General features: G+C 42.0%; 1 protein-coding gene across 8 annotated transcripts in view; it reads left to right on the top strand.

The window, feature by feature from the left end:
* The window catches only part of FOXP1 (forkhead box P1), a 598,636-nt gene that overhangs the window by 346,806 nt on the left and 227,329 nt on the right, over positions 1-24,501 (top strand). For 7 of the 8 annotated variants that reach the window (XM_029241873.1, XM_029241878.1, XM_029241872.1 and 4 more), the window contains one exon: positions 21,016-21,200. In XM_029241873.1, the coding sequence (XP_029097706.1) occupies positions 21,027-21,200 (174 nt within the window). In that variant the 5' untranslated portion in view covers positions 21,016-21,026. Of the gene's footprint in view, positions 1-9,484; positions 9,877-21,015; positions 21,201-24,501 lie in introns of those variants that run through there. The other variant, XM_029241877.1, reaches the window with a different exon arrangement.

Here is a 24,501-nt window from a genome sequence, read left to right as displayed (position 1 = left end):
TCATCCGATGATGGACACTTAGGTTGCTTCCATGTCCTGGCTATTGTAAATAGAGCTGCAATGAACATTTTGGTACATGACTCTTTTTGAATTTTGGTTTTCTCAGGGTATATGCCCAGTAGTGGGATTGCTTGGTCGTATGGTAGTTCTATTTGTAGTTTTTTAAGGTACCTCCGTACTGTTCTCCATAGTGGCTGTATCAATTTACATTCCCACCAACAGTGCAAGAGTCTTCCCTTTTCTCCACACCCTCTCCAGCATTTATTGTTGGTAGATTTTTTGATGATGGCCATTCTGACCGCTGTGAGATGATATCTCACTGTAGTTTTGATTTGCATTTCTCTAACGATTAGTGATGTTGAGCATCCTTTCATGTGTTTGTTGGCAATCTGTATATCTTCTTTGGAGAAATGTCTGTTTAGGTCTTCTGCCCATTTTTGGATTGGGTTGTTTGTCAACCCCTGCTTTAGAGTTTGGGAATCCTGAGTATGGAACTCTAGGCAAGATGAAAGATTTCAGAATGAGCAGAGGAAGTCACGCTCCTTAAAAGGAGTGAGAAGGAGACACCCAGATGTGTAGGCAGAGAAGCACCGTGAGCAGGAAAACCTGGAGGCAAAGAAGAGAGATTTTTTTTTCCCCAGAGAGAGACGATGTGAATGACAGTGTCATGTGCTGTCAGGGGGTCAAGTGAGGTAAGGATTGGAAAGTGTCGGTTGAATTTAGCAACTCCAGTCGCGTTAGCGACGGCGGTAGGAATATTTGGGGCAGCGGGGAGGGGCAGAAGCCAGCTTAGAGCGGGCTGAGGACCCAGTGGGGAGGAAGAAGGGGAGGCGATGAGGTCTAGTTCTGTCCATCAGAGACACTTGAGGTTGAGGAAACCTGTTTTAAGATTGCCATGCGTACTTGTCAGGAGCGGGAGGGTACAGATATCACAGCAGAAGAGGGAGTCATGATGGAGCATGTATGTGCTCAGGAGTCAGGGGGAAAAGGGAGGGAGCCCCCAGCCCCCTTTTGATTCCCACTCTTACTGCCTCTGTCAGTACCGGACTCAAGCTTCCTAATTTGCCCCCTGGTTTCCTTGCTTTAGCCGCATCCAGCGTACTTCCATCAGATTTCTCTCCCTAAACTATTCCTTTAATCTCAGCCCTTCCCTGCTTCCAGCTCAGTGAAGGTTCCACCTCCAGTCTTCCCTTCCAGGCTTGGTCACTTCCATTTCCAGGCACCTCTCCTCCTATTTGCTTGTGAGCACGCTCTCCCTCACCCTTCTCATTGCCACCCTCATGAAACACAGCACTCCATGACAGAGCATCACCTAAGTTTTGCCTAACCTTGACCCATCACAGTTGCTCGATTCACTAGTATTTACAAAGTAGAAATGCGAGCAAACATCACAAGTCATTAACATTTTAAGGCATATTATAAATTTATTATCGAAAAAGAACTATAACTCATTGCTTTGATGCAGTGCAAATTCCATAGAACAGTTTTCTTAACTGTGATGCTACCAACATGAGGGACCAAATACTTTCTGTGCTGCGGCCTGTGCTGTGCATTGTAGGATTTTAACAACATGCATCCCTGGTTTCCCAGTAACACCCCTTCTTCCCAGTTGTGACAACCAAAACTGTCCCCAGACATTGCCAGATGTCCCCTGGGTGGGGCTAGGGGGCGGGCAAAATCACCCCCTATTGAGAACCGCTGCTGTGGAACGACAGTGTTAGGCAGAATTTTTTTCCCCTGATGTTTTCTATTATTCCAGATGTATCCTTTCCCCTCATACTTTGCATTTTTAAAAGTTGGACCCAAGGGAAATTATCCTGAAGATGTATCTTATTCCAGGCAGTAAGAAATGAAAAACACCCATTTGTGACTGCTTACCAAGTTAATAGTGACTCTATCCCATTCCATCTAACAATACAAGCAACTTATAAAAATCAAAGTAGGTGCTCCAGTGTGTGAGCCGATGGTGTTATCACTCAGCTCCTGTACATTAAGACCTGGAGGTCTTAACACAAACCACGTTGTATGGTATACACTTTCCCCAATGTCCCTGCCTTTACCCGGCGGTTCCTGTTGCGTATTCTTCGATGGGGGGCTTTCTGTTAAAAGCGAGGTCAGAATTCTCCCATCACAAATACTCACCTGTTGGAAGAAAGCCAACTTTTGGGAAAAGAACCCAAAACGAACATGACGAGCTGAGACATCATGGTTAAATTTTTTATGTAAAGTTCACGAATTCATGGGAAATGAGCATAAGAATGCCACGGTGGGCTCAGAGGGCTGGTTGAAGGGGACGCTGAACCCACTCAGTTGTGAGGTTACGAAAGCTTTCTATTCAGTGAGGAAGAATAAGGTCGCCCCCCTCCTGGGGTGGGTGTCCTCGGTGTTGGGGATTTGGTCGTGGGATCTCTGATGCCTATTCTGTCCCGTTTTCCCACTGTGTAGACAACACATGCTAAGTACGCTAGTCATTAACCACTTGCGTCCAGAATATGAGGTACAGCTTGCTAATCCTATCTGCAGTTATTAACATGTACTTCCTTAACTTCCACAAACGGTGTATACAAAGGAGATAATGCTTCTGAAAAGGCAATTAAAGATTTTTTCTGGAGGTATCGAGGCTTCAAAGTCATCATCAAGAGACTGCTTAGAATGAGGCTGGTTAGCAGTGTTACCCTCTGCCCTGCTCTGCATTTTCCCTTTTAACTACAACTTGGTAAACAAGAGCTAATTCTGAACAATAACCCGGAAAGTGAATGACGTTCTCTAAGCTGTCCTTCAAAGAAATGTTGACTTTATCGATGTTCTATTCCTCATATCACCTGGAGAAAGCAGGAAATGTTTCTAAAAATCATTCCACTGAGAACACAGTCCTACTTCAGGCTCGTTTTATGATGGAGAGAGGAGCATTCTGCACTTGGGAATTTTTTAGTGGCTTCCCCAAGGTCTGGGTTTTATGGGCTACTAATAATCCCTGTGATTTATTGAGCACCTACTGCGTACTAGGCACTTTACGTATATTAGCTTTGTGTGCTCTCAGAGCCCTGTGCATTTTTCATTGTAACAGTACTCACAGTCCTAATCTCTACTTATTATATGAATAATTGATTAATGTGTGTTTTCCCCATTAGTCACTTCCGTGTCGGTGGATCTGTATCGATTTGTGTTCCCCGTTGTTGCCCCACACTCAGGACGGGACCTGGCGTATAGTAGGTACAAAATAAATACGGCTTCGAAGGATGCGTGAATCCAGATGCAGAGTCGTGTGATTTTAGAGATGAGGAAATGGAGAGAGAGAGTGGTTGGGCGGCTTGTTGAAACCTTGCAACTGGTAGTGCGAGGCATCAAATTCAAGTATGTGCGGTCCAATGGCGACTCTCTTTCCGCCACACCTGCCTTCTCAAACTTCAATTGAATCACCTGGAGGCTCTCATCAACGTGCACATGCTCATTCAGTGGGTCCGCGACGGGCCTGAGAAGGTACATTTTGCTCCCACACGATACCTGTGCTATTCTCCATAGAACCATGCTTTGAGTAGTGGAGGTCTGCACCACAGTTGCAGTGTAGAAAGTGATAACTTCCTTATCTGTTGGAGGTGTATGTGGTTTTGTCTGGAAATTCTTGCCACGAGACAGAGCCTTTGCACCTGTATCAGTCTCCTAAGGAAAGTACCGCAGGGATCTGCTCTTGAATAGATATATTGACTCCTTCTATCATTTGGTTATCCATGGGCTGTGATCTTTGATGAGTCTTAACTCAGATATTGATGACGCTCATAGGCCCTGTTGCCTCCCTTAAAAGTCTCGTACTCAGTACCAGGTGGCGTTTCTGCTCTAAAGATGTCCAGTACCCCTACTCTTCAGAGTTACCGTGGAAATGCCAAGGAGTAGCAATGCCCTTCAAAAGTCTCTTTGGATATTTAGTTCATGAAGGTGTCCTGTTGAGAATCTGGAGTCTCCAGACATCTGGTGGTCCTACCACTGAGTCTGCAGCCATCCAGTGACCCCAGGACCCAGTATGTGAAGAGAGGCTGCCATCACTGACCCCGCTGTTGGTACCTGCTCTGTTGACTGTGGGCATCTTAAGCTCTGCCCTTCTTGTTGGTGTGTCTGTGACTGTTTCTTCTTGAATATCCTCCCTGGCTCAGCACTTCCTCCTAGGTCTTGAGAAAAAGGTGCAGAGGTTGGCCTCTTTCCTAGTTAGGAGTGGTGGGTTCAAGGTCTAGGTGCTTATCTTAGCCATTTGACACCACATGGTGGAGGAGCATGTTTCTGAGAAGGGGCCCCTCAGTCAGAGCTGTGATTACTTATCACTGAGCAGTCCGATGCCCGGCCCCCCACCTATACTGTGTCACCAGCCTCTGGCTGTTTCACAGTTTCTGAGTTCAACCCTTGCTAACCGTAGGATGATATCTGGGTTCTTGACTTAAGACTGACGGATTCTCTATTCCTCCCAGTCATGTACAACCAGATCTGCTCATCATCTTTGTGCCTAATTGGAGCCTACCCTTCATTCATCATATAATATAATGTCACCATTTTTTCGGATAGGCAGGATTTGAAAATTCATGTATGTTGTGTTCTAATTGTGTAGTAGTAAAAATTGAAGGGGCACTTTGAAAAAGGTTTATTTTAGCTCGATATTTTGAAAAACTCTTTCAGCTCTGCCTTCCTTTATAATATTCAGGGGTACTAAATGGTCATGAAGGGTGGTTTAATGAGATGAGGACTTAGAAGGTAAGGGCATCGTTATATCATTGAAGTCACACTGAAAGTAAATTGACAGATACCTGTAGTTTGTCCTGAAGTCCCTTATTGAAGAGCTTGCTTTAGTTCTCTTCATGTGAACAGAGAAGGCACAGGAATGATATATGATGAATGAGGCATCTGCCACTGATGGAATATTCTCAAGCCACGCGATGTTTTTTTTCTATCTTAGTACATAAGGTTTTCTCCATTTCATTTTTATTTTTCATTTGTTTGAGAGTGTGGTATTGATTTTAATCTATGTAAACTATACGCCTATGCCTTATTAATCAACTTCGTAAAGGCAGTGATTAAAGTGTGCAAATGTGGGAAGCCACAAAAAGAAAAGACAGCTTACATCTCACTTTTATATATAAAAATTATCCCCATTTTGTAATACTTTAGCATTATGTTCATTGTTCCCATAAAAAAATACTGTATTTTGTGAAATGATACAATCTGTGAGGCATTTCCCATTATGTAGCCACCATGTCTTTAAATTATAGCAATTTCTTAAGATTTTAAGGCGAAATGGGCTCTTAGAAGTGTGATTAATAGCAGGGAATGAGGCTAATGCTGGGTCATCAGTGGCACTCCATTACAAAAAAGGTTGGGCTAATAAAAGCATCTATCTTTTTGACCAATAAAGCATTTGAATGATATGCTTATAGTTTTTTATCATATAGTAGTTACTTGGTAATGAATAAACTCTGAACTTGCATTGAAGAAAGGCAGCTCTACTTAAGTGGCCCTTGGACTAGCTTTTTGATGATGTGAGAACAGGCAGGCCTGGGAGGGAGGCTTGTGTTAGAGCTGCTGGTTTGATTTTTAAGGTGTCTTCTACAAGCATCATACCCACGGCCTATAGGAGTCCCATCCAGTTCAGGGGCAAAAGTAGAGAGTCTAGTCAGTTGATTATTTCTTTAGCAGCATAAGTGTATACAGTAGGCTCTCTATAAGTGCTTTGTGAGTTGCACTGTTAGGAACACTGTGCTTAAGAGTCAGGGATGTAGCCTGGTCCCAGCGTGGATCTCTTAGGCCTTCTCTAGCTCAGTTTCCCAAGACATAAGCTTGTACCACTCCCTGGTGTGTTTGAAGAGGATTTTTAGATGGTTCATAAGTCATCCACCAATTCTCATTACTGTGATTTGATGCTGAAGCAATTCCATTTTCAGTCTGTTTTAATCCTTCTGGTAAAGCCAAGGAGAACGTCTCCATTTGGAGCTAGTATGTCTTTAATCTCTCTCTTCCCATTGTAAACTCACTATTTAACAAAGAAAGAACATGGCTTCCACTCAGAGCCTCTGTGGACTGTAGGACCTAGCTAGAATTTAGTAACATTGGTTGGGTTGTATCACATTTATTACAAAGTCTTTCCTTCAGAGGGACACATAGTGGTTTTTCCACTTGATGAAGTGATACAAAGTTTTCTCTGAAATAGATTTATGTTTGCCAAAAGTGAACAAATTTAAAAAATGACATTGGACGTGTAGATGAAGAGGGCAAAGATAATGAATGTAGATGTAGAAGTGAATGCTTGAGGCTTGGAAACTGGCTCAAGGGGCCACTCAGATGGCATGACCGCTCTAAGAATCTCAGGATTTGTAAGATTATTGTCCCAGAGAAGAGTTGTGGAAAGAATAAATCAGTCCTTTCCAATCTTGGGTCTCCCCAGAGCTTCCTCAGGACTCTTTTCAGTTTTTAAAATGGTCTGTCAAACAGATTATATGATTAGGAGTTGGGGATTAAAATATACACACTACTGTATATAAAACAGATAACCAACAAGGGCCTACTGTGTAGCACAGGGAACTCTACTCAATATCTTGTAATAACCTATAATGGAAGAGAATATTAAAAAATATATATTTATATAAAGTTATATATGTATATATATATATATCTGAATCACTTTGCTGTACCCCTGAGACTAACATTATAAATCAACTATATTTCAATAAAAATTTTTAGAAAGTAAAAACAAAATTTTTAAATGTCGTATGAAAGGCTTCTTCATAAATGCACTTTCTCTTCCTCTTTGATTCATTTTACTTTAATTTTTTTTTTTAGTAAATAAAGCTTTAAACATTTAGGGTCTTTGGGGAATAAAATAAGTAAATAGACACATACAGGTACAACAAAAGGTGGATTAGAACAAGTTTACCACTGCAACTGGGGTAGAGGAGAAAGGCATGTTATCTATCCCACTCACGGTAAGGAATCAGTAGAACCATCGCAGAATCCAAAGGAGTCTCCATTTGGGTGATGATTATGTACCTAAGGACAGCATGGCGTTAAAAACTCCAGGGCCTGGTTACTGACCTTTACCGAGGAAAATGTTTACAGCTCTTTGGATTACCATGTAGAATTGTACACCCTATTTATAATCCTTGACCAGTAGTCTAGTTTCTCCAGACTTTAGGTAGAGAAAATAAAAATGAAGGTCAGGAGAACTCCTGGAAAAAATGAGAAGTGTGTATAGTGAGTCATCAGCATTTTCCATTGAAGACGGGCAGCAGGGATGGGAGGACACAGCGTTATGCTTTTACTTCTCCATTTTTTTCTCCCTTGAGTTTCGCTGGGACACAGGATTAGGGACTTCTCTGTTTCCTAGTCATCTCAGCCGCATGCGCAGAGCAGTGAGCATGGAATTTGAGAACGTTCCGTTCCCAAAGCATTTGAGGAAGAGTCTCTGTGTTGTTCCAGCAGCCAGAGTTGAGCAAGGCTGGGTTTCCTTCTCTAGGGCAGTGGAACAGCTTGAGCCCCAGAGGGCTTTCTAGGGCAGAAGAGGGAGACGTCTCCGTGTCCCTTCCCAGTGACCGGAAGGTGGGAACAGGTCCACGAGCCTGAGAAATTCCCTCTTCCTAGGGCACTGAACCCTCCATGGAAATTTCTTCTCCAGGCGTTGTGTTGAGGCCTCAGGGGCTGTGTTGGTTTGGGGAAAGGAGACAGTCAGCAGGGAGGGACTTAGGAAACAAACCACAGCGCAACAAAACAAAAACACAAAAGAAAATACCCTGTTACTTTGTGACTTCAGGGTTGCAGAACAAAGATTGGATTATTGCAGCAGGAGCTGGAAACGAGCTACTAGAGAAGGTTAGGAAGTCTGTAGTGGAATTCAGTGTGATGATCAGGGCTGGCGGGGGCAGACCAGTAAAATTTTGTTACAATTTTTAGACAGAGATGGAAATTCCAATAATCTGATCATTACTAATGTAATTGCCAGAATCTTCTGAGGTGTATCTTTAGTTTTTTGTGTTTTTTAAAAATTTCATTTTCTGTTTTCAAATTCTGCTTCGGCTATCCAGCAGTGTTTTGCTGTACTTTGCACTGACATAATGCTGAATTTTTAAAAATTAATTAACTGATCATAAATGTAAGATATAGATAAACTGTCTTTCGGTATGTTTTTGCTTATTAACTTTTAAGTAATGGATGTTATTCACATATCAAAATTAAGTAGTTTAATAATGTTAAAGTATCTGTAAAATAGATTCCCAAACTAATGTTTTAATTGCAGATTGTATACCTAAATATAGTATCTCTCATAGAGTATGATAACTTTCTTATGATATACAGCATACTGTTTTACATGTTAGTACACATGAAACAAATTTTTGAAGGTGGAACATTTCTTTGTGACACTTTGTTACTGGACGGAGTAAGCTTGTTTACTCTTGGCTTTGAAGACTTAAGATTCCTTTGATAAGCCGACAGTATGAACTGCTGAATCCTCATACGTAACACCAACTGATTAATTTATTTATGTAATCTTTTTTAAGGGCAAAATCATCACCAGGTGTAGTTTGGTTTTTGCAGGGTGTTGGAGAATGCTCCAGATCTGTTTGTGGATACTGTGTGCTTGAGGGTATCTTGGATCAAGAAACTTGGGGAGAAAGGAACATCAGGGCTTTCCTTCTAGGTAAAACATTCCGGGTCTGAATCCGTGTTTGACCCATATATTTCATTGATAAAAGGAGATGAGCCCAGGAAATGAATGCATGGTTACTCAAGCATGAAAATATTACAGTCTTTTAAAGCTGTTACCAGATGCAACCTATAGTAGTTGAAACCGTGTAGATGCTTTATTTTTATCTACAAGCCAGGAAATAGAAGGGCATTTGACTGAACTCTGTTTCATTTGGGGCCGGCGGGGGGTGGGGGGGGGGAACCTCTTTTTCTTAAAGGGGACCATGCTTTTTTTGGATTGCCAAGTAACCTCACCAGTAAAGAGTTAACCGGATTTCACTTGATTCGCTCTGGCTTACGTGATGATGAGGAATGCGAGGTTGGTAACGGCAAATAGTTGTTTATAAGCAAACATGGCATTGTGCAAACGAGCAGGCCTGGTCTCCAACTGGTTTGATTTCATGGTGGTCGGCAGCTGATCTATGTAACTGCAACCTTTCTGCCTCTCTAAATGTCAGAAGAACGACTGTTTGTTTATCTTGCCTTCTTTGTAGCTGTTTACTCTGTAATGCATTTACCTCGACCTTGATTCCCTAAGAGTAGCCCCACTCTCCTCCCCAGTTCTGTTTACATTAGTCCTGCCCCTGGTGTCACCTATGAAATCTGTTGATTATTCCACCTGGTTAATGTTAAATTGCTCTTGTAAGATGATGTGTTTGTTCATAAACACAAGTGCTGGGCCCCTTGTTTACTGTACCCATGGCAGCAATCGTTATTAAACAAATATTGCTTTGTTTGCGGGTGTGAGCAGCAGTTTATCCTGCAAGGTCTGTTTTTTAAAAACACACACACACACACACACACACAGACACACAAACAACAAAAAAATTTAAATGCTAGAATTTCGATAAAGAAAGGAAAAGGGGAACTTGTCCCTGGAATGTGGTTGAAACAGACTTAGGTTTGCTTTTCTTATCTTTTGCTTAGATGAAGGGGCTGGAGAGATTAGCGAGTTGTTTGGTTTTTCTAAGAGATTTCCTTAGTGTAATGATATCTATGCAGTTGTTTGCTTTTTTCAGAAGGGAGAGAGCTCTCCTGAAAGGCCAGTAGCTCAGTAATAGAACATCAGATGGCTAGAAAACTCTTTGTGGAACAAACAAGGACTTAAAAGGTCTAGGAGAAAAAGTCTAGTGCTATGAACAAGGCAATCACCTCCAAAAGGTACAATCCTTGGATTTTGCATTTGGTATGTGTTGTGTGTTGTCCTGTGGGCTCTCTATGGACCGTCTGTGATGCATGTACTCTATCAAGTTTGAAAAAGGAAGATAAACTTTTAGTTTAATATGTTCTGAACAATTCCTCTGTGATACAGAGACATCCTGAGAGGAAAACATGCAATTAATATGCAGGGATATATTTTTAAAAGCTAGTATTTTGATTCTTACCTGTTACACTTACCTGTCTCATTTTAAAATGCACTTAGGCATTGTATCCTTTCTAGTTAAGTAAAACAGACCTTGTATCTCTTTATTCGGCTTGGAGGGTGTGTGTGTGCATGTGCATGTGCGTGTGTGTGTGTGTGTGTGTGTGTGTGTGTGTGAGAGAGAGAGAGAGAGACAGACAGACTCTTGGACACAGGCAAGCACATTAGATAAAAGCCAACAGGAGCCTGTCTTTTGTCATGTTTTGCAAACAACAGAGCAAACTCAGCTCACATCATCTTTGTTTTCTGTTTTTTAAATTATTGTTTGTTGCTGTTTCTGACTTTGCCTTGTGTTTCAACACTGGGCAGGGCTTGCTAGCCTTTGCTGTAAATTACAAGGATACACCACAGACTGGGGTGAGGCTGGAGGCTGGGGGGTCATGACCTTCAACAAATGGTGGTCTTTCATGTCAGTAAAAGCCTGCTAATCTCTCTGTTAAGAGTGACTTTGGGGAGGGGGGAGAAATGCATACATTCATATTGGAGTTTTTCAAGGATAAAATTAAATAATTGTCCCTTTCACGCAATGGAGAAATGCAAGCAACAGACTTCTGATGGGCTGCATTCATGAAGTTGCCATGATGCTGTGAGCGTATTGTTCACTTTGGCCACCATAGCAGTTAGGGGCTGCAGGAGAAATGGGAGACACGTGAAGTGTGTCATCGAACATGCTGGTCATTAATTGCTGTTAGGAACCCAGCCCCATGTATGTGCAACTATATAAAATATGGAAGTGAAAAAATATATATATTCTGAACTGGTTGTCTGTCACTTTATTCCACCAGACTCTTTCTGAGAGTTCAGCTGTTTGAATGATTAAAGTTCTACAGGCTTTGTTAGTCCTCAAACTTAAAATCTGTTTTGTTCTATGAAAATGCATTTTAATTAAGCTCCGCAGAACACCTGGCTCCGTCAAACCCTAAGCTTCAGCGGCCTCCTTGTGGCAAAGCAAACAGCCTAGTCCTGGATTGGCAAGGCTCCTTTTTAGTCTCTGTTTAATTATTTGAGCTCGTCTGGATTAATATGACAGGGAGTGGGTATGGATTCTGCTTTGTACTTCTGTTTCCTAGAGCGGCTTCTTTCTAACTTCTATAGTTTGCCCACAGTTGCCATGATCACAACACTTAAACTCTTGTCTACTGAGAGAGAAGGAAAACAAGACCAATGGTTGCCGAAGTTCTAAAAATACAAACTTTTAAGAGAGTGGGATGCTTGTCGTTTGTACTCATGGATGTCTTATAAAGAGTACAGAGTCTCAGAAAGCTTGGTTACAACAGGTCGTGAGACGGAGGCATCTACAGTTTCTCTGCAAAGCTTTGCTGCCCTGGAATTAAAATTGAGAAATGCCTTTTCCTTGGAAGTTCGAAGTCTCCTGTCTTCACCTGGAAAGGCTGGTAGAAAAGGGAAACCATCTTTTTGTTAGGAACGTCATTTCGTTACCACCCTATTCTTCTAATTCTCTTCCAACTGGGACAGTCATACTTCTATGAAGACTTAAAATGATTTAATGGCACAAGTTCTTTTCGGAGTTTTAGAACTGCAAAACGGTTAGTCATTCCCAAGAAGTACAGGAAACAGAGTAGTTTAGAAGAAGCAACATAAAAGGTGGTGACTACAAGCCCTTGATCTCATTTGATTGAGAGGTTGGACTTGGATTTTTCTGTTGTGTAATCATTTAGTTAAAAATTCAGCAATTATGTATTGAATTCCTATTCTGTGCAAGGCGTGTCTGAAAGTCAAGTTGGAGATAAAGGAATTTTTGGCTTTTAATTCTTATTAAACACATGGAGGTGGAGAGGTGCAGAAGGAAGTCATTTTAATCTGAATGCTTTTTTTCCCATTTAATTGATAAATATAAAGTGCTTCTGGTTCAATTGATAAATAGAAACTAGTTCCTATTTCTCTTCCCTCCTTTGAGCTGTAAAGGTAAGAGAGCTACATTATTATTAATTTCTGCAGTATTATTGTTTTTAATTATTACCTTATTAACAATGAACATAATTTTCATCCCACACTTCTCACCAGCTGAGGATTCCTTTTTTCACTGAATCCCTGTTGTTACAGATTCTGGCTCTCTGAGATGTATCCACCATACTGTGGCCTGTACCCATTCCTTTTTCACACCAAACCCTGCATTTCCTGCGTTCTTGAAGGGCAGAGGGATGGGTAGCTCCTTTAACACACAAATGCCAATGCTTCCTTGGAGGGGTGCTCCTGGAACTTATTTATTTCTTCTCCTCCCCGAGAGGCCCAGCCTATCACCTGCATGATACTCTCAATCCCTTCTAACCTAAGATCTGTGAAGATTCCAATTTGGCCCTAATCCTCCCATATGACTAAATAAGTGGCCACTTTTTTTTTTTTTTTTTTTTTTGGCGCTACGCGGGCCTCTCACTGTTGCGGCCTCTGCCGTTGCGCAGCACAGGCTCCGGACGCGCAGGCCCAGCGGCCATGGCTCACGGGCGCAGCTGCTCCGCGACATGTGGGATCCTCCCGGACCGGGGCACGAACCCGTGTCCCCTGCATCGGCAGGTGGACTCTCAACCACTGCGCCACCAGGGAAGCCCCCACTTTTTTTTTTTAACATGCTTTTGACCATTTCATTGCTCCTGAACTTTTTCCTCTTTAAGAAGAAATTTCAGGTTTTTAAAGATGGATCTAGATATCTACAGTGCATGATAAAGTTGATAATTCATAAATCATTTTTAACAACAGGTAATATGCATAATTTATGGTGTTACACTGCTATCTTTTTGGTATTTATGATGGATAATGCTCAGTTTTTGCCCTCATATTACTGCTTTAAATTATACCACGAGAAAATTAATGAGAAAGTAGATTTATGGGTTTCATTTGTTTGTCAATTCGGAAATTAATTGGGTGTTAATTTTAGCCGTCTCTCATCAGACCAAGACTTCAGTCTGTGTGCATTATTTGTATTCATTGTGGCTTACTTCCCATTTACTGTGGGTCACTAGCTTTGCATATATTAAAATAGCCCTCCGGCTCCTTCCCTTGATTACTTTTTGAACTGCCATGCATTAGAAAATTTTACGCCTTTCTGTTATAATTATGAAAATTTGGTATTGGAAGATGGTGCCTTCACAGCACAGTCAGCACCCTGACTTGTCTTCCTAAACTTGGCTCTCGGATGGTCTTTCCATGAAATGGGACTCCTGCCAGTGGGGGCAGTGGACGGACAGACGGTGGTGTCTGAAGGGTTCATTGACAGCTTGCGGAAGTGCTCTTGGATGAGAAAATAATCAACTGTGGTCACTCTGTTTCACCTGGTCTTTTCTTCCTCCCCCCCACTCCCCGCCCCTTCTTGTTTTATCTTTGAGAGTATGCCGTGAGCTCACCACTCGTAGACGGTCATTCAGTATCTTGGGGCCAGTCGAGGCCCCTCCATCGCCTGCTTCCTTAACCCCTACACTTCACTTGTAATCCCCTCCACCAGCCCTTCATCTCCTCACTGCCACCTGCCCCAGTAGCATCTTGCCAGGTAAAGGGTGAACGATTGAAAAGCATGTGTCTCACTCTAGGAAATGTAAAGCCTTCTACTGAGAGGCTCTAACTTCCGTCTGGATGCTTTCTGTGGCTTGATTCCCTGACTTGAATGAGAGTAAGTAAGAGTACCGGGTGGTTTAGTTTCCCAGGCCACCCCACTGAACTACGATGGGGGGGTGGGTGATCCCCTTAGCTACACCTTAAAACGCCGAGGTGTGTGTCATGTTGCCAGGTAAGTCGTTTGCACATTTAAAGGGAACCCGATCATTTACCTGATGAGACCCAGAAGTGCATGTTGGCTTTATATTCTTAATACAGACACAGGTTTCATTGCTTCTTTCCTGAACCACATGAACGTGATCAGGATTTTGAAACTTCATGATGCAACATGAGGATTTTAAGGAGTACTTCTTTTTTTTTTATCTTTGGCTGCGTTGGGTCTTCATTGCTGCGCGTGGGCTTTCTCTAGTTGCGGCGAGCGGGATCTACTCTTCGTTGCGGTGCGCGGGCTTCTCACTGCAGTGGCTTCTCTTGTTGTGGAGCACGGGCTCTAGGCGTATCGGCTTAGGTGTTTGCAGCATGTGGGCTCCTGGGCACGTGGGCTTCAGTAGTTGTGGTGCACGGGCTCAGTAGTTGTGGCTTGTGGGCTCTAGAGCGCAGGCTCAGTAGTTGTGGTGCACGGGCTTAGTTGCTTCGTGGCATGTGGCATCTTTCCGGACCAGGGATCTAACCCATGTCCCCTGCATTGGCAGGTGGATTCTTAACCACTGTGCCACCCGGGAAGTTCCAAAGAGTACTTCTTTAGAACAAGAGCTAGCCTGACTCCCACCCTCCTTCTTGACCCGTCTGCACACCCTGTGTGGAGTGTAACTGATGATGGAGTCAGAACGTGTTCAAGATTTCCAGAATACAGGCATACCCTTCTTTTATTGCACTTCGCCTTATTACACTTCACAGATACTGCATTTTTCTTTTTTTCTTTTTTTATAAATTGAAGGTTTGTGGCAACCCTGTGTCGAACAAGTCTGTCGGCCCCGTGTTTTCCGGCATTATTTGCTCAGTTGGTGTCTCTGTGTCACATTTCGGTAATTCTTGCCAGATTTCAAACTTTTTCATTATTGTTATATTTGTTGACGTGATCTATGATCAGTGATCTTTGATATGACTATTGCAAAAAAGATGACAACTTCCTGAAGGCTCAAAGGGTGGTTAGCATTTTTCAGCAATGAAGTATTTTTGAATCAAGGGATGTAGCTTGTTTTTCGGACATAATGCTATTGCACACTTATTAGACTACAGTATAGTGGAAACATAACTTTTATGTGCACTGGGAAACCAAAAAAAATTGTGACTCGCTTTATTGCGATATTCACTTTGTTCGATATTCGCTTTGTGCCAGTGGTCTGGAACTAAACCTGCAACGTCTCTGAGGGATGCTTGTGTAGGAATTCACATAGTCTCTCCATTTTTAGAGTTGTCCTCTTCCTCCCCACTTCCTCCTTTCCTCCGTCACTTCCTTCCTTCCACCTTTCCATCCTTCCTTCTTTTTTTTTTCTTCCTCACAGCTTCCGTTATCTCTTCAAAATGCATGCCATTTTCCTTCTGTCCTCACACGTGGATGAACAATGAGAGAGAGGATTTTTCTTCTCTGGGTGGAGGAGGACCATGTAATCACTCTAGTCATTTTCCTAAAAAGTGATTTCACCATTAGCTTTCCTTCTCCTCTCCCCATAGACGTAGAAATATATTTTACAAAACTATGTTTAGTTTAATTTACACATCCTTTCATGAACAGACCAAGTTCTTTAAGGGCATTTATTCTGCTTCATATAAATAATTGATCAGCCAAGTTAATTTACTTCTGCCTGACTTGGTCAACCTTAATTAACTGCCCTGGAATCAAGACTGAACTTTTTGTTAGCTTAAAATCTTTCACAAGCATGATAACAAGGGCTTTATTTTCCTTAAATTTTCAGCATCAACACTGTAACCAAGGAAATAATCATAATAAGAAAGCATTGCTTTCATTTACTATAAATACATTGGCCAGGATATTATGAATTTTCCAGAATACTTCCAGAGAGCAGCTCTGTTGGCAACGACAATAAATAAGCACGCTAAACTCAGTTCTTATCCTTCCTACAAGTCCCTCCAGCACAAAAATCGATCTTTTGAAATCAGTAGCTCTGTAATGTTTCCAAGCAAGACGAGAAGCGGGTCATTTTGGCTTCCTTAAGCTTTCCGACATCTGTGGGATTTGTAGCATCAGCTTTTGTGAGGTTGTGTTGAATGGATCATATGTGATTTAAACACGCCCCGCGCCTTCAGAGAAGCCATAGAGAAAGTCAGAGGAAGGTTGGGCTTTGTTTCTCCAGAAAGGACTTATGAGTGGGTGTGGCATGGCCGTGCCCTCCAGGTGCCATGTCTTTCCTGTTCAGGCACTTTGGATGGTGGTGCGCTATTTGTTGTTCTCAGTTTGTCACGAGCAAAGCAGTTCATTGGTTTTAGGGTGTCCCAGAGGAAAGTGGAGGCTAACGCACACGGGGTGCCTGGGACAAGCACGGAAGAATAGAGGGTCCAGCATGCTATGTTAGAAAACACAGATGCCTCTCCCGTGACTTGCTTTAGGTGACGCTAAAATTGTAAAACTCAATAGAAAGAGACAAATACAGTGGTTCGCTAAAGAATGCTGACACTTTCAGCTTTGTATTTTATACGCTTTTCTTTGTCTACCTGCCACCCTCGTTGTTGTCTTTTTGGGTTTTGACTTTGTTTTCTTTCCGTCCATGTACTCTGCATCACCACCTAGCACAGGACTTTGCAAATGGGAAATTCTCTCACCGGTTTTTGAACGGACAAGTTCACGTCTGCAATGGGGAGTGATTCTGGCGGCATCTCTTCCTTAACCTGCTGAGGTTTAGTTTTCTTATCTGTAAAATGGGAATAGCATTCCCTGCTTTTTCTCCCTCAGAGAATTCTTCTGCGTTTGAAAAACACATAAGAGGGCTTTGTAGTTTGTGCAGCGTGACACAGATATAAAGGCTTATTAAATGGCTTGGAACATTCCATAGAAAGAAAGAACTGCCAGGCCAGATATTGTTAGAAATGTTCTTAGACATCGACACTCCTCATTTTTCACATGTGCTTTTCAAAAAACCTGTTTTCTCCTGATTGGTGTGGGAGATTATGGGAAAATTTAAATCTTCCAACTGACATACTACTGTTAGCACTTGACTAATTAAGGACATCCTCGGACCAAAATAATCCTTTATGCAATTTTGGTCCCAAAGCCTGCACTCGCACAAACCTGGTTCGCAAGCCAAGCTGCTTGGCTTGATGCCTGCAAAACTTGTGCTGGAGGACTTGGCAGTCTTCTTTGGAACTGCATGGACCAAACCCTTCTCATCAAATTGTGCACTGGGGGTAGTTCGTACTCCACCCACCATGATGGTGTCAAACTCCGGAAACAGGAGCGGGGACTCTTCGACTGACACCTGTCTTCAGGTCTGGGGTCCTGATGGTCACGTGGTTTGAAAGCAGCATTTTACCTGTAGCTCTGCCCCCTGAGGACAGGCTGTTTGGCTAAATATACCCCGTTCTGAGGGCAGGTATAGAGTTTAGGTATGGACAGTGTTTTTGTCTTTGTAGGGTGGGAAACCCCTGTAATGGATAGGCTTTCTGGAAGGCTAAAAACTTTTTTTCTTTTTTCTTTTTTCTTTAGCTATGCTTGTGACATATCCTAATAATTAAATGGGTTTCCTTGCTCACCACTAAGACAACCGTTCTCTTCCTTAAATCCCTAAACACTGTCTTTTCCTTAGCTTCTATATACATGGGCAAGTTTGTGGCGGAGAAACTGAAATGTTGGGGGGAAAAGTACCTACGTTTGACAGATTTATTTATTTTTTGGTGATAAACTAGGTACTTGCATTTTGCCTGGCTCTTGCATACTGGAGAAAGCTTTAGCTGTTTTTTGGTAGATTCTTTACTCTGCAGACAGTAAGAATATGAACACAATTTTTAAAGGACTATAATCACTGAAATATCTGATCTAAAGAGACGAGAGTGAATCAGCTGTTGTGTCTGAGTTTGTTTCCCACCTGTTAACAAAAAATGCCATTCTTAATCCAGTTCAGTATTGGATTAACTTTAAAAAAAGATATGTCTTCTGGGTTTATGAAGTTTGTAGTTACATTGGATAATACTATGCACTGAAAGGAAATAAAGACAGATAGGAATTTTTCTGCTTTAATTCTTCCATTTGTTTTTTGTACGAGTTTATAGAAAAGAGACTTAAAACCAATCCTAGCAAGAAGGCAACCTCCTCTAAAGATGCCCAGAGTGTTTAAATTTCCCTGTTGTCACATATTTCACGTGTGGGGGGAGAAATCTGCAACACTGGTGGTACATATGTCTTTCCATGATTTGAATCAATTTGTTTAGAAGTTTTCTGCCCTTCTTTTTTAAATTAGTTTTTATCAATACAAAATTGTATAGTTGATTTACAATGGTGTGTTAGTTTCTGCTGTACAGCAAAGTGAATCAGTTACACATATACATATATCCACTCTTTTTTAGAGCCTTTTCCCACATAGTTCATTAGAGAACTGAATAGAGTTCCCTGTGCTATACAGTAGGTAGTTACTAGTTAATCTATTTTATATATAATAGTGTGGATGTGTCAATCCCAATCTCCCAACCAATTTATCTCCCCCCCGCCCCTTTTATCTAGGATTGGTGTTTCACATTTTACTGAAGTCTTAATTATACGGGCATTTCTCAGCTTGGACGTTTGAGCTGCCATTTTCCTTTGGTGACTGTTGTTTTTTCTGGCCTCTCTACTTGAAGTGTGACCCTGGCATCTTCACTGTTTGCCTTCCCCCGCCTCACCTCAACTTTAAGAAAACACGTCAGACTGAATTTGTCCAAATCTTGGTTCCACCACTAGTGGCTATGATATTTACTGGGCAAATTAAAGTAAGTCTCACAGAGCCTTAGTTTTCTCATGTAGAAACTGGAGCTAGGAATTGTCCTGAGAACTAAATTGGAGAATACATATGAATCCCCGGGACTAGCACAACACTGGTGATCAGTAGGTGGTCACAGTTGATATTAGCAGATACTGTCTTTCGTCATGATTGGGCATCTTTACCGAGAGCTGAATTGCCTCCTTGGGATGATGGTTTTGTACCCAGAGAGCAACAAGGAGTGCGAAATGTATTTACACAAAGGCCACATTCTCTAGCGACTTGCCTTGGACCTCCAGTTGTCCTCCCTCATCCACAGCTTTGCCCTCTGAGGTTTGTTACCCTCAATCCAAAAATATTAAATGGAAAGTTCCAGAAATAAACAGTTGTTAAGTTTTAGATTCCACGCCATTCTCAGCGTGATGAAGTCTCACCATCCTGCTCCAACCCACTGGGAGTCACCCCTTCGTCCAGCGTTTCCCCCCCCATTTGTCACTTAGTCGCCATCTCGGTTGTGTCTTAGTATCACAGTGCTCGTGTTCACCTGTTACACCTTAAGTAAAATAGTAACATCTGTTTTACTTAATGATGGCCCCAAAGCACAAGACGAGTGATGCCGGCAATTTGGAGGTGCCACAGAGAAGCCATAAAGTGCCTCCTTTAAGAGAGAAGGTGAGGGCTTCCCTGGTGGCGCAGTGGTTGAGAGTCCGCCTGCCGATTCAGGGGACGTGGGTTCGTGCCCCGGTTCGGGAAGATCTCACATGCCGCGGAGCGGCTGGGCCCGTGAGCCATGGCCGCTGAGCCTGCACGTCCGGAGCCTGTGCTCCGCAATGGGAGAGGCCACAACAGTGAGAGGCCCGCGTACCGCAAAAAAAAAAAAAAAAAAAAAAAGAGAGAGAGAGAGAGAAGGTGAAAGTTCTCGACGTAATAAGAAAAGAAAAGAAATCACGTGGTGAAGTTGCTAAGATCTATGGGAAGAACGAATCAAGAAAAAAGAAATTCATGCTAGTTTTGCTGTCATACCTCGAGTGGCAAAAGTTATGGCCATAGTGTGTGATAAGTGCTTATTTAAGATGGAAAAGGCATTAAATATGTCTAGCAAGATATTTTGAGAGAGAGAGACCACATTCACATAACTTACATTATAGTAATTTTTGTAATTGTTCTCTTTTCTTGTTAGTTATTATCGTTAATCTCTTACCATGCCTAATTTAGGAATTACACTTTGTCTTAGGTATGTATGTATCGGAAAAACCATAGTATATATAGGATTCAGTAGGCATCCACTAGGGATCTTGGAACGTATCCCCTGTGGATAAGGGGGGACTACTATATATATCTCTCTCTTTTTTTTTAATTTGATGTTTAGTACGTTCAGATTCAGAACTTTTCTTTGGTCTGCCTAGGCAACGTTTTCTCCAAAACAAACAAGAAGGCCCAGACCTTTCAGGCCTTAAACCAAGCTAGAGGTTAGGAATCCAGTATGAGAAACACCTAACTTTGAATGGGACTTCTCAGGAGAATTTTAACCATAAGGCAAAGATAAGAGTCTGAATTTGTTTAGCTTCTGAAAAGTGGGGAGTTTTTTTTTTCCTCTCCCTCAAAGAGGCCTATCTTATTGGAAAGGCCACTTTTGAAGAGTTTCAATACCTGAATGAGTCCAAGGAGTGTGAATCAGTAAAATGCTTTTTGGGTTTCGAGTGTAAGGGTTTTCAGCACGAATTACCTCAGGGGAGCCTATTGGTAATGTGCGTCATCTCCTGATAGACTGAATTTGCAGAATATTTCTCTAAGAGTGTAACACACAACACAGAGCCTGCACATACTAAAATGTAATGTTACACGCTGAACAGAATGACTTACCAGTTTTTGAGCAAAAAAATATATAATAATCACAGATATAATCACAGAAATTCAACCATAAATTCTAGGTTCACCTGAAAATAATTGTTCTCTTCTAAGGGGAAAAAGATAACATATACAGAACAATACTAGTTCTCAGAACTAGCTCTCAGAACAAAACTTGAATTTGTTTTTCTCAAGTTTTTAATTTAATTTTTATTTTATATTGGACTCTTGTTGATTTACAGTGTTGTGTCAGTTTCAGGTGTACAGCAGCAAAGTGGTTCAGTTACCCATATACGTACATCTGTTCTTTTTCAGATTCTTTTCCCGTCTAGGCTGTTAGAGAATAGTGATAGAGTTCCCTGTGCTCTACAGTTCCGTGTTCAAAAACTAGGCAATTGGACCATTTCTCAGGGGTAACGTGAGTGAAAGGAAATGACAACTGTTTACAGATTTTGGCAACACTGAAGGCAGGGCCCTTCTCCTAATATACAACAACTGTGCTAACAGCTGCTTTTTTCTTTCTCCCCGGCTCCCTCCTCAAAATCCTTCTACCAGGTTTTTGAGTCATGATGCAAGAATCTGGGACTGAGACGAAAAGTAACGGTTCAGCCATCCAGAATGGGTCAAGCGGCGGCAACCACTTATTAGAGTGCGGCGGCCTCCGGGAAGGGCGGCCCAACGGGGAGACGCCGGCCGTGGACGTGGGGGCGGCCGATCTGGCCCACGTGCAGCAGCAGCAGGTACTGAGCTCTGGAGCGGGGGCTGGGGCGGGCGGTGGGTGCCGATGCTACTGCTTACCCTGACGTTTGACCGCTGCGAATGTCTGGTGCTCACCGGCTCCCTGACCGTAAGCACCATCTTTGAAGCCACTAGCACAGCAGGGCCCCAGTGACTGGCTTTAAGAGACGGAACTGCCAAGGGCTTGAGAAGTAGAGTCTTGGAAGCCCCCTCTGTCTTGGGGAATGGTGGTTGAAAATGAGGTTGGGTGGACCTCTGGCCACTTCCTTTGAGCCTCTAATGTGTCAGCCTAAAGTTTAACTACTTGCAATAAAACAGATCTTTGGAGAAATGGTTCCCAGTGCTTGAATCAAAAAATAAATACATAGACTTATTAAGCCTTATGATGAGAGAAACAAAATAAGGGATCAAGGATAAAAGAGAAATGAGGGCTATAAGAGAGAAAAGTAGGTGACTTGGGAGAATAGAAATAAATGGAAATACCCAAGCAGAATTGGGTAAATAACAAGACATCAATAACATAGGCATCGGTGTAAGAAACTGCTTGCTGCTACCTGGAGAAATTTAGGGAGATGGGCCACTTACACATGTTTCTTACATACATATGGCAGTTGGTATGTGACTAAATCCTGTTAATGTTTTAAGTGCTCTCTTAGTGGTGGCTCCCCAAAATGCACGTAAGTTGCGATGTATTCATTCTGTTATATCCTTTGTAGGCATTTAAGTGGGTACCTGGGAGTGACTGGTAAAATATTTCCAAATGGTAAATGGTGTGACCCAGAAAATGGCATTGTGTGGCCAGTGTTGATGCAGATTCAAATAAGTAAACAGCATTTGCTTGAAGATAAACATTGTTTTCCCAGCCTCTCTTGTAATTAGGAAATATTGTTTCTTTTTGTTAATGATAACGGATGATTTTTGTTGCATTTTAGAGTTTGATTCATTTACTCAGTACAAAGTAATGGTGCCATTTGGAAAAAGGTGTAAAAAGAATGGTGCATCTTTGGACTTTCTGAGTGAAATGGAAATTGCGCTGGGGGTTGAGGGAAGAGAAAGAAAAACAGAAACCTTTTCTCAAACCATTTTCTTGGAATCTATATCAGAGAAGCCAAGGCAGTCCCTCCTTGTTTTAGGGATATAGCCTTTGACAGGCTCTAAAACATGTATTATTTTCTCCTTACTAAGAATTTTTTACAAATAAGGAACCATTAGATTGTTAGTCTATCGGAAGTTGGTGGAACCTGCATGAGACAATGGAATCTGTTGGGGAAAGATACAACAGAGAGAAAGAGGACACTAACAGACAAGCTAAGGTCTTAATTCAGAGGACTTGAAGTGATTTGATCTCTCTTTTAGTGGCAGCTCAAATCCGATAGTGCCTGCTTCCTGGGCATCACATCAGCTGGGATTTATGATGTATGTTGTGTATAAACTTTGGGCACTTGCATTAGTGCAAATGGCCAAATTCCACCCAATGTGGTTATTGACAAAACCTATCAGTATATGGTAGAAAGGTATCCATGTGTTTGTGTGTGTATTTGTTCATTTGATATTCTCAGATGTTTATGGTTCTATTGAGAATAAATAGTTGGTAATATGGTTTGCCGTTTTCTGTGCCCTTACCATACAGAGGCCAAGGTCAACTGTTTCTTTTTTTTTCTTTTTTTCTTTTTTGTGCGTTACGCGGGCCTCTCACTGTTGTGGCCTCTCCCGTTGCGGAGCACAGGCTCCAGACACGCAGGCTCAGCGGCCATGGCTCACGGGCCCAGCCGCTCCGCAGCATGTGGGATCTTCCCAGACCAGGGCACAAACCCATGTCCCCTGCATCGGCAGGCGGACTCTCAACCACTGCGCCACCAGGGAAGCCCGGTCAACTGTTTCTTTATGGAGTGGTTGAAGTGGGGCTATTGACTGATGTGGTATGAACCCCGAGTCATTAGTATCTAGATTATGTTAATTGGATAAATGAAAAGTAACTTCTTCTGATTTTTATTTGAAAAACTGAAAATCATCCACTATCTCAAAGTCGTAAGCCAGCCAAAAACTTTACTTTTATACCATCAACGCACGCACACACAAACACACACACACACACAGCCTGACCCCACGAACAGCAACCACAAGTTGACCTCACAGAAGAAAGTTGTATACATGCATATTAACAGCATCTTCCTTGAAAATCATAGTAGCAAAATTAGTTATTCATGTCTTTGTCTCGGCTGTGACCACTTTGGAAATTACGTTGTTATGGGTTATTGGTATAAAGGTCAGTACCTTTTGATTGTACTTCGAAGTGCTTTTAATATTTTTATAACAATTTTATTTTTAATTGCCAAGGATATGTTTTGGGAAGGAAGAAAGCAGTTGGGTCTATCATTGTGGCTAAAACCCCACATACTGTGGTTGGCAGGCCTTTTAAAATAAAATACTGACAGCTATGTGACTTTCCTAAGTGTATGATGAGGCTCTTAACAGGTTGTTGGGGGGAAAGAAAATCTGTAGATGAAATAAGAAAAACACCCCCTCAGGATTGAAAAAAGTTTCACGGGACTCGCCTCATCAGTTTTCTAACAGACTGAAAACTGCTACAATTAAACAGTTCGGAGAGACCCGAATGTCGGCGGGATGGACGTGGGTTGTTTTCGTCATTTTTATTCTACAGGTTTTTACTTGAGGTGAGAATACCAGCAATGAGAAAATCACAGCCATGCTGAATTCATTACTGCGGTAGTCACACAAAACCACGGATAAAATTTCAATAACTGCAGGCCACAGTTGAGTAAACAGTTGCACTGAAATTTAATTCCTGTTGACTTTTCCCCCATTCCTCGCCAGGGGCACATTCTGACTCTGTAGTACAAAGACAACAGGGGTTACAGCTTTGATTAATGTAGGACAGTGGAAGAGAATTAGAACTGTAAAATATGTTAGAAGTCCATGGAACAAAAAGATCTGGCTTAAAAGGACTTGGTATAAAAATGAGTTAATTATGCTGTGTATGAAACTGAAACGTTCTAGGATTTTCCAGTTGCACCAGTACAATCATTGACGATATAGGGAGAATTTTTACCTAGTGCCGGGATTTAAAATACATAAACGCAAGCCTCTCCGTGTTTGATTGATATTACCAAAGATAATTACGGATGAGAGCAAGTGTCCTTTCAGGATGGAGAGCTTTCACGAAGATTCGCTGTGAAGTGAGTGACTTCTGTGCTGGGTTTGGTCTATAGGTTGGTTAAATCGGGTCCAAACAGACTGTGTGTGTGTGTGTGTGTGTGTGTGTGTGTGTGTGTGTGTGTGTGT

Source organism: Monodon monoceros, unplaced genomic scaffold, assembly GCF_005190385.1.
Source record: "Monodon monoceros isolate NGI ecotype Baffin Bay Population unplaced genomic scaffold, NGI_Narwhal_1 Super_Scaffold_3, whole genome shotgun sequence".
NCBI lineage: Eukaryota > Metazoa > Chordata > Mammalia > Artiodactyla > Monodontidae > Monodon > Monodon monoceros.
The sequence above is the reverse complement of the archived record's forward strand: the minus strand, read 5'-3'. Positions and strand labels throughout refer to the sequence as shown.